Source organism: Neophocaena asiaeorientalis, unplaced genomic scaffold (assembly GCF_003031525.2).
Source record: "Neophocaena asiaeorientalis asiaeorientalis breed wild unplaced genomic scaffold, Neophocaena_asiaeorientalis_V1.1 scaffold110, whole genome shotgun sequence".
NCBI lineage: Eukaryota > Metazoa > Chordata > Mammalia > Artiodactyla > Phocoenidae > Neophocaena > Neophocaena asiaeorientalis.
Genome location: NW_020175053.1, coordinates 4,071,276 through 4,082,133, shown reverse-complemented (window position 1 = coordinate 4,082,133; position 10,858 = coordinate 4,071,276). Strand labels below are relative to the sequence as shown.

Genomic DNA, 10,858 nt, shown 5'->3' with positions numbered 1-10,858 from the left:
CTGCCAACCATCTTATGAGAGAGCTGGGGTGAAGGATGCAGACTGACTTGGGTGGAGAGGGGAGACCCTCGGGGCTGGCCACATCAGACCCTCCAGTGGTGTGGACAGTGGGATGAACTCCCTGATCGCCACTCCACTCCACTCTGCCCTCCACAGCGCTCTAAGCCAAGAACATCTTTGGATATATGAAAAAAAGCAGGGACCCTTTCCCAATGAGGTTGTATAAGTGTTTTTGCTCTAAGGATTTGAACTTGGATAAGCTTAGCAGAGCGTACTCTGCATGCAGACCGCGTGTTTGGGTGTTTATTGACACACCTGATAATAAGATCCCATAATTACGGAACCCTCTGGGGACAGATCATTAAGACTCTTTGATGGGAACCAACCTTGTGTTTACGACTTGAGTTACTAGGAGACAGTCTGCCTTTCATTAGCACATACTAACATCTCACTTTTATGGGCCATTCCTTCAGTTCCTTTTCTTCATTAGATTTAACTGAAGGATGAAAGTCCAACGTTGCTCTACAAAGCCCAGGAAGGAAGATCCCTGTGTTTCACGCACTAATTGAACATGAAAGCCACAGACTTCAAAGGTGCGCACAAATAAGAAAATTATGTTTTCTAAAGATACCTGGACCAGTGAAGGGTAATTTCAGAGGGACCCAGGGTTTCAAAGTTAAGAGAAAATGTCCATATTGGGACTAGATGTGGGTGCAACACAGGCACCATTATGCATCTTCTAAAAGATACACAAAACGGCACCCAACAGCATGCAGCGCAGCAGGTAGTGTGCAAGATTATGAAGCGTCCAAATTCCTGAATAGAAATGAGTGTGCTAGCCAAACTGAGGAATAAGTAGGTGGAGTCTTCTTTACCGAAGAAGTTTCCCAAGGAGAATCTCTCTCTGCTTTCAGAAATAGTTGCTCTTTTTTTCTGAGCAATTAATTTGTTCAAGTCATATGAAATGTTAAGTCATGTTACCTCTTTGGCTTCTAGAAAGCCTGACATTAACTATGTATGGCTCCCCTCTAGGGACGGGCCAAGGTTTACCAGCACATCCTGAGAACACCCAGGTCACATCTGGCTTGTTCTTATTTTTGTAGCCTTTGATTTTGTTTGCCCAGATGCACTCAGCTATTTTTATATTCCACTTGGTCTCTTGAATTGTAGGTATTTCCGTAAGCTGCCTTGAATCATTTTTGGAATAAAGTGGGATAAAAATAAGTAACTAAAGAAATATTGATTGCAAGTTAAAAAACTCAAAACTATTTAACCGTGCTAAACTACTGCCATAAGATCTAAACTAATGCAGTAAGAGCAAAGCCAAGAATATACATTTTCAAAAGCATAAACAATAAAGAACTGATAAGCAAAATACAAGTTTAGAACCACTCCTCTATGCTAAATACAACCACTTGCTATCAGACCAAGGTGATGTTCCCTATTTGATCTTCCGCCCGGAAAAGATGTCAAATTCTTGAAGCTTCTTGGTTCCACATGGAAACAAAACCCAGCGGTCATGCCAAACACGCCCCAACATCTTGCCCTATGGACTGATCTGGTTCTTTCATCGCAATTAAGTATCTTCTGTGAGTTTGGATAAGCAGTGAATCTGTCAAAGGTAAAATATTTTAACAAGTATCTTCACGCAGCAACTGTTATTTTGTGGATTATATATGATGCATGCCTCGGATGCCAGACACGAGGTGGGTAAAGCTGATGTTGCATCGGAATAGCTTCTAGATAGACGCAACCAATACGTACCTAAATTATTTCCTTATTAAAAAATATCTGATTCTTCTCAAGTTTCTTTTAGCAATGGTTTGTTGAGTCCTGACATTTCTATGCCATGCAACATAAAATTTTAACTTCTAAATATTTAAGGACACCAGTGCCAAAAATGAATGTCTTCTTTTTAAAACTATAATTTATTGATTCCACCAGAGTTGGTCCAGAATAGGGGAAGTAGTGGTAATAATATTATTTTCATTGGCCCATCTATATCTATGATATTTTATTCAGTATTTTAAGAGAACTGTTAATTTTCCAAACTGAAGCTTAACTAAATAAGAAAGAATGGAGCAGTGGTCTGCAGCACCGGATACAAATCGTATTAGGAAAGCGTGAAAAAACTTTACCAAAGAAAAGAATTGGGGAGAACAGTTATTTGGAAGTCTGTCAAGTGGAGAAAGAGTCTAATTTCTTCTGACAGAACTAGGGTCTTGGGTGGAACTAGGGTCTAATATTCATCCCAATATTAGAAAGAATTTTTAAAGAATTACAAGTGTTCAGAAATGGAATGACATGCCTTGGAGGTTTCAGCAATGTTTCTGGAAATGTTCAAGCTGACCCTGGATGTCTTCATGAGTTTCAGCACCGAGGGGGTCACTGCATCGGGTATGTGATAGAACTAGATAGATCTCAATTTTCTTTGAGTGTAAAATCCTCTATTTGTTGCAACGTAATTGTTATTCCTAGATGGTGGAAGGGCACAGTCCAACGATCGGTTTACTTAATGTTGGTCATGTTAAAATAAGTGGAGAATAATCAAAATAAACATTTGAACCTTAGAGTAATTTATGTAAGTCATGCCACCTAGGATTAGCTAAGCTGCCTGCACCACTGTGCTGTGTAGCATGACTCCTGGTAAAAAGCAGCTGGGCTGTGTGATCGGCCTGGAGGAAGATGCTGGGACTTCACAGACTTCACAATAACAGGTTGAATAACTGTTTTTATTTTATTTTATTTTTTATTTTATATTGGAGCATAGTTGATTAACAATGTTGTGTTAGTTTCAGGTGTACAGCACGAGTAACTTTTTAAACTTGTTCGCTCATAGACGTTTGCATGTGTGGCCAAATTTTGCACAGAGTTCCTGTGAATTTTTATCACCACCATTTTCTCCAATATCCCGATGCTCTTTTGAGTGAACTGTAACGGAGAAGATAACTTACTGGCTCTCTGTGGTCTGGAAAAATGATGAGACACAAGGCATCAGTGAACAAGTGGGCGAAGTACCATGGTGTTAAGGCCTCCATCACTCCTGGGGAGAAAGGTTACTCCAGAAACAGAAAGCATGGTTTGTTTTATTTCCAATCAGGCCGCTCATTTGAATTCAGATTCTCTGCTTTATTATGCTGAAAATGACACGCGACTTCTGCCTATCTCTGGATCAATCATCACTTTGATGTTTTATTTATTGACGCACAAAAAGACTTGCCTTTCAAGTTTGTAATCTCTCATTTCAATGGAATTTTTCAAAGTATTAAGAGACTAGCTCTACAGGACTGTCTACCCAGTTGGAAATTGGCACAAGATTCTGAAGTGTTATTGGTGCCCCTGGGTGTTTCCTGCCATTTAGTTTCAAGCTAATAAGGAAATGCAGAGGTTGGCTGGAGTTTGCTATGAATACTGTAGGTAGACATTTGTGCTGGAACACACTCAAAGAAGGTTCTTTAGAGAATGCATTTTATCGTACCAGGGACTTTGTTTCCTTGGCTATTGAAATGACTCTTGTTTGGAAATCAGAGCTATTTCTCATCTTTGACCAGCTCTTTTGTAAAGTCTGCACTTCCATGTTTATACCATTCGTTTATGACATCATCCAGTTGTTTCCACAGCAAAAATAGTCAGAGAAAATAGAAAATAGAAATTTTTTTTTTTTTTTGAGAAATGTCTATTCAAATCCTTTGACCATTTTTTAAAGCAAGTTATTTGGGGGTTTTTTGGGTTTTTTTTTTTTTTTTTTTTTTTTGCTGCTGCTATTGAGTTGTAGGAGTTCCTTATGTATTTTGGAGATTAACCCTTATCAGATATATGGTTTGCCATATTTTCTCTCATTCCATGGGTTGCTTTTACCCTCTGTTGATTTTTTTCTTTGTTGTGAAGAAGCTTTTTTTTTTTTTTTTTGCAGTACGCGGGCCTCTCACTGTTGTGGCCTCTCCCGTTGCGGAGCACAGGCTCTGGACGCGCAGGCTCAGCAGCCATGGCTCACGGGCCCAGCTGCTCCGCGGCATGTGGGGCTTCCCAGACCAGGGCACGAACCCGTGTCCCCTGCATCGGCAGGTGGACTCTCAACCACTGCGCCACCAGGGAAGCCCTGTGAAGAAGCTTTTTGGTTTGACATAATCCATTTGTTTATTTTTGCTTTTGTTGCCTATGCTTTTAGAATCATATCCATGAAATCACTGCCAAGACCAATGTCATGAAACTTTTCCCTTATGTTTTCTTCTTAGGAGTTGAACAGTTTTGGGTCTTATGTTTAAGCCTTGAATCCATTTTGACTTTGTGTTTTGCTTTGTTTTGTTTTGTCTATGGTGTAAGGGTCCAATTTCACTCTTTTGCATGTGAATATCCAGTCTTTCCAACACCATTCGTTGAAGAGACTCTTCTTGTGTATTCCTGGCACCCTTGTCAGAGACCAGGTGACTGTGTGTCTGGCTTTGTGTCAGTACCCCACAGGACTGTGGGTTTGCAATAAATTCTGAAATCAGGAAATGTGATGCCTCCAGTTTTGCTCTTTCTCAAGATAGCTTTGGCTACTCAGGGTCCTTTATGGTTCCACATACATTTTAGGGCTGTTTTTTCTATTTCTGAAAAAAATGCCATTGAGATTTTGATAGGAATTGCATTGAATCTGCAGATCTCTTCGGGTAGTATGGCCATTTTAACAATGTTCTTTCTTCCAATCCATGACCATGGATGTCTTTCCGTTTATTTGTGCCTCCCTTAGTTTCTTTCATCAATGTTTTGTAGTTTTCAACTTACAAGTCTTTTACTTCCTTAGTTAAGATTATTCATATAATGAAAAGATAACCTATGAATTGGAGAAAACATTTTTAAACCATGTATCTAATAAAGGCTTAACAGCCAAAATATAGAAGGAACTCCTACAACCCAACAGCAAAAAAGCCCACACACAGTCACCCCTCACACACAACAGACTGCACTGCACCATGTGGCTCTCTGAGCCCACGAACCCTTGCCCCTCTGAATTCCAATGTAACAGCTACATGGGATTCCTTAAATGAAGGGGGATGGGATTCCTTAAATGAAGGGGGATGGGATTTCTCGGTGGTATTCTCCAGGGCGTAGGGGCCACAGAGGTGGCTGTACAACAAATGGTAGAAACTAAGAGACCCAAATGCATCCATGGAAACCATGGCCTTGCTCTTTGAATGAGAGGCGCTAGTTAGACCCTGAGACTCGCTTTCCAGTGGGCAGTGAGCTTGAGTAAAGGAGATGTATTTGTCCGGCCTCACACCCTTGGTGGCTGACAACTAGGTGTCAGTTCAGTCTCCCCCAGAGGGATGCTGCCGTATTAAGTGTCGGCTCCATCACATCTTAGCCAATGAGAAGTTGGAGGTCATGACTTGGCCAATATTCTTCCTTGTGATAGTGTTAATTCTGCCTAACGACACCAAGGAAATGGGGTTGCGATAAAACAGGGGCTCCAAATACATCAGCAATTGTCTACCCTGTGAGCCAGAAACACTCTTGGACCATCACAGGGATTTGAATAATTCAATTTGTATTTTAGGACATGTGATTCTCCTACTGGTATGAAAAGAATGCTTATGCATTTTCTCCAGAACCTAGAAATCAGTGGGAAACATTTATTATCCAGCTGCCTTTATTTGCTCTTATTTGCAGTTGTATACTAATGAAGGCTGTTTGGGTTCATGAACCCTCGGACGTCTCAAGAAGGCCAGAAAAGTCTGTGTGGGGGTCTTCTCCCCCACCCCACCTCAGGTGGTCCAGCATCTCCCTTTGAGGACAGTGTCCTGAAATACCTAACTACATGCTGTCTGTTGGCTTCTGTAGTCCACTGCCAGGGACCCAGTATGTGTTACAGGGATGGGCTGTACCATTTAAAATAAAACATGGTGATGTTTCTGTGGACGGCTGTGAACATCATCTTTGGCTTCAAGAATATATTTAAAGAGCTGGTGGACTACAGAACAGCGCTCTTACTATCGTAAAGCTTTTCCTTCAACCAGGAACCACAAGACTCTTACACTCAAGTTGTTTCCATCAGGTGTGGGTATGAGGCCCCACCAAGGATGCCCTGGGCTGCCAGCTCCTCTAACAGGGATCCTTCGTGTTGAGCGGCACAGAGAGTCACCCTGGTGGGCTGCACAGCACGGGAACCCAGAGACAGACTACTTAGGATGGACGGTGCCTGGCAGTTCCAGATGTTGGACATGATGGGCGATGTTCCTCTAGGACAGACGGCTGGGTTTGTCCTGTCTGAACAAACTCCCTTCGTTCTGTACAGGAGACACTGGGACCCTAGGAAACTCCTTCCTGAGTCCAGGGTCAACTGGATTTTATAGTCTGAAGCCTAGATCACAACCAAATTGCATTGTTGCCCAAGGTTCAACTTTCTGACCCTGTGCCTGACTGGCCTGCTTCCGGGGACGAGAAGTCTAGTCCCCAGAGGCCAACGGCACCTAGGAGAGTTGTCCTATATTCACTCCCTACCTCCCCCAAATCTCGGAGTTACAGGAACCACCCACTTCTAACTTAGGGGTAGAATTGCCAGGGCCCGAGTGCCTGTCATGGAGTATTTTCTGCTTGTCATGGAATATTCTAGAGTCAGCCATTCCTTCCTCAGAGATAGCATCTTGGTCTTGAGTTAAAATTTCCAGCTCTCAAACCTTAAAGATTGGTCATTATGTTTCTTCAAGGTGACGGGAAACCACTTAAAATGACGATCTTCATAGGCTGCACAGGCGGTTTAGTTTTAGGATGTGATGTATGTGGTGAGACGGTAAGCAACAGCCATAAATCCAACTGACAATAATCTGTGAATAAACTATACTGGTCATTCTCTGTAGTGGATCAGGAAGTGAATTTCATGTCATCCCTAAGACACATATACATATAGTCACACACTGTATACACGTTAATGCCTATATGTTTGGGTATATGTACCTATGTGTGTGTACATATGTGGAGTGTACGTTTAAACAGTGTGAATAGCTAAGTCCAGGTGAGTGGCTGTGAATTATGTGGCTATAAACCTATCATTTTTATGGTAAATCACTGAAGTATTCTCTAGCAGTGATCATCGCTTTTTACATAATTTTATTATATTCTTTAAAGATAGCATTAGTATTAATTAAATAGACCCACAGGTAAAATGTGTATTGTGGGAGTATTTTTGACATCTCTGTTTATAAACTTGGCAGACATTAAGTTAGTACTTTCATTTGAATAAACCCCCTCAACCACAACATCAAATATCATCTAGAGGTAAAGCACTGCGGTCCTCCACGCCCCACTTATAACTTAACATCACAGCATCTCGTAAGGTAACTCTTAAATACAGGTGTGACTCTAGACCTTGACCGTGGTTTCCACACTGGTCTTTAGTTATGTCCAGGCTTTCTGTCGTTTACTCACCATCTCCCTCCATCGGTCTCGCCTGGCAACCACCTTTGGCGTCCTGAGCACACCATTCATAATAATCCGAAGTGACATGCAGACGTGACTCACGCACCCTCACAGACTCTGTAGAAGGTGCCCTGAGACCCTCTGCAGTGACACAGCCGGGTCGGGCCGGCCCGTTCCATGAGGAGGGTGGATGGTCTCGTGGGGCAGCCGGCTAGGATCCCCCCACCGCCTTCTCTGCACAGCCAGGCCCGTGGCGCCCACGCGTGGCCTCTGAGTCTTGGTCTTTGAAGTGACAGAGATGACAGAGTGAGGCTCCAGACATGACGTGAGCCGGGATGGGGTCCCACGGAGATGAGGCCAGACCGAATGGGCACTGCGTCACTCGGGTCACCATCACGCACCGTCACCCTCCCTGCACTGCTGCTCCTGTCCGTCTGTAGCGGGACAGCCTCCATCTGACACATACTCCACCACCCTGTCCCCCGGGCAGGTAAGAGCAGCGTGCATCCTGCAGCCACCCAGAGACCAGCACCAACATCTCCCAACAAGTTAAAACAACCAACGTTTAAATGACTCTGAAACTTTAATTACAGATACTTTTCAACATTTGAAAGTGTGGATTTGCTCTCTTTTTGCATAAAGCTGTCAAGGTGGTTCCGTTACACCAGTGTCTTTTCCTGCACCCCTATCTCTTCTTTATTTCATCAAAGGTGTCTGGATCGCAGTCCCAAACCAACTCTGCACTGCATTCCAGGTTGGAAAACTCGGAGAGTGAAACAGGCTCAAAGGAGCAGAAAGCAACCGCAGTGAAGCAGCAGGAAAAGCTGAAGCTGCTATTTGTTTCTCCTAAGTTCCCCCCCGAAATGTAATAATCATGAAGAGGAAGAAAAGAAGATGGAGCTCTCACCCTGCTCCCTCCGCCAACACGCTCGCCTGAACCTCTCTGTGGTCTTAAAGTGCAATTATATGGTGAGGACGCCCAGGCCCGGGATTCGACTGGATGCAGTTCAAAGCCAAAACTTCAAACAGCTCATGACTCAGGCCAGGCGGGCGGGGGCCAGGCGGGGGAGGAGGACTGTTCTCAGCCGCTCAAGTGCATCCGAGGAAGAAGTGTCTTTTCTTTTTGTAAAGAAAATCTGTAAATTGTAAGGCATCCTGGTTTGGAAAAATCAAACTCTGTAAGCGCTTCTATCCAAGACTGTGCCAGGGCTGCAGAGTCCAAAGGCCAGCGAGCCCAGCCAGCAGCAGGGGACACGGGCCGCTCCCGGGTGCCCGGCTCCGGTGCTGATGCTGCCCGGAGTCTTCAGAGAAGTCCTCAGCCCTGGGCGCCGAGGAGGCACACTGGACCAAGGGCATCTGGTAGGATGTGGCTCTCTTCTCGGGCCTGTCCGGGCTGGAGCCGTCGCTGGGCCTCTGGCCATTGAAGAGCAGGTAGCGGCCGCGGGCATCCTGCTCCATCTTGAAGATCTCATATTCCGTGTGAGGTAGTTTGATGCCCAGTGCCACACAGCCATTGGTGTGGGTCACGTCCTGCTGGACACCCACCTGCCAGGAGCCCTCGGCCCCACACTCGTTCCCGTTGAAGACATTGAGGAGCGAGGCAGTGGCCGCGTCCATGGGGGTGACCTTCATGTGGTTCACTGCCAAGGACACAGGACAGCTCCGTGATTCAAGGATGCCGGGGGCACCAAGCCTCACAGGCTTCTGCTCTCAAACCCACCCTGCAGACCAACCCACCAGACCGTAGCCCACAGAAAAGACCCTCAGATGGAAAAGGTTCCACGTCTGGACGTGACCGGTGGCCACACCAAGCACCCTGAAGGCACCCCGAGGAAAAGTCCACCCCATCTGGTAGTAAATGCTGAGCCCAGACTACAACTGACCAAGCCTGTTCCTGTGAAGTCAGACTGTCCCCGAGGAGCGGTCTCTGGGGACACTGCTCTTCGGGACAGACACAGTATTCAACGAAAACTGGCATTTGATTTTATGAATAGGTTTTGAGGTTTTTAAATAGTTTTCGTGTCAGACACCTATATTAGTGAGCAGTCTATACTGGCCCGTAAATCAGGCAACTAAAATAAATTAGGTTGCAAGCAAGAAAAATCTGCTCAATGGAAATCCCAGCCCTTGTAGAGGACCGCTTCTGAGGCTCTCCCAGGGGCCCATATTCTGCGTACACGTGAGAGCTTTGGAGGGGACTCGGACCCAGACAGCTGTTCTCTGGGCGACAGCTACCAAAGGCCCATTGTCCCTAGAGCCAATCTTCCTCCCTAAGGTGGTGGCGGGGGGGGGGGGTGCAGTAAAATGCCCCAGGGCTTATCTGGGTTGGCAGAAATACTTCATATTAAATGGACTGAGTCACAGAATGCTATCCTGGGAGGGATATCTAGGCCAACCCTCTTATTTGTCCATGACAGGGTTGACACCTTCCTAAAAAGATACACAAGCTTAAAACAAGTCTAGAAATAGAGATCACAAGGCCCCCACCACCCCTTGCTCACAGCCTTGCAGCCTGGAGAATGTCACCCTTTACCTGCCTTACTTAGGTGATCACCAGGCATACCGCCCGCCCGCCTACAAGCATGAGGCATCTTCTCAAGGGCACGACGGGCACACTCTGTGCACCTGGGCGTCACTAACGCCAGCTCCGAGGCTGCAGAGAACGATGCAGGCAGGCAGTCCACTCCCCAACATCCCTAGCAGAGAAGATGCCCTTTGCCCCTGGCTCCGCCTCCACAAATACGTCCCCAAACTGCTGCTGTGACCTCGGGGTATGGGGTGTGGGGCAGGAGCCCTACCTTTGAACACAAACTCCGTGCCGCCCATGACCCTGGCGGAGTGCACGCCGCGGCTGTAGCGACCCTTGGCGTAGATGGTGAAGGTGGGATGCTTGCACACGGGGTCGGAGTAGTGGTAGTAGTGCCCCTCCCAGGTGTGGTTGTTGTCGTGGAAGATGAAGTGGCGCGTGAGGAAGAGGACCTCGGGCCGCACCTCGCAGCGCTGACTCACCCACTCGCCGTGCAGGCCCACCGTCAGGTCCGCCTTGGGGGGCAGCAGGGGCGGCCGGTGCTCGTCCGACCGGTGGATGATGCGGCAGGCAATGCAGGCGTGGTCGTGGTTCTGGAGCCAAAACACAAACACGTGTGGGGGGGGGCGGGGGAAGTCTCCATGAGAGCAGTGCGCACGCGCTGCGTTCGACGGGGCTCACGGCGGAGGCGCCGGCAGCCCCTGAGGCACCGCCACCAGTAACCTGGGTACCCCAGGGGCAACTGGAGCCACAGACCGGGTGTGTGTGCCTGCGTGTGCTCACAAGTACATAAGTGTGTTTGGCTAACAGTAGAGCCTTGCCTAAATATTTCAGCTGTGACCTGGACCCCCTTTAGAATCCTGTTACATTTTCAGACCATTTGTCCCGGACACTTGATTTCAAAAAGAAAGGCTGGCATCACCTCACCCCAAT

General features: G+C 46.3%; 1 protein-coding gene across 2 annotated transcripts in view; it reads right to left on the bottom strand.

Moving 5' to 3' along the window:
• Nucleotides 1-7,066: 7,066 nt before the first annotated feature.
• APCDD1 (APC down-regulated 1) overlaps nt 7,067-10,858 on the bottom strand; it is a 28,246-nt gene continuing 24,454 nt past the window's right edge. For both annotated transcript variants that reach the window (XM_024763745.1, XM_024763744.1), the window contains 2 exons: nt 10,197-10,518; nt 7,067-9,038 (listed from right to left, as the gene is read on the bottom strand). In XM_024763745.1, coding sequence (XP_024619513.1) covers nt 8,587-9,038; nt 10,197-10,518 — 774 coding nt within the window. In that variant the 3' untranslated portion in view covers nt 7,067-8,586. The remainder of the gene's footprint in view (nt 9,039-10,196; nt 10,519-10,858) is intronic.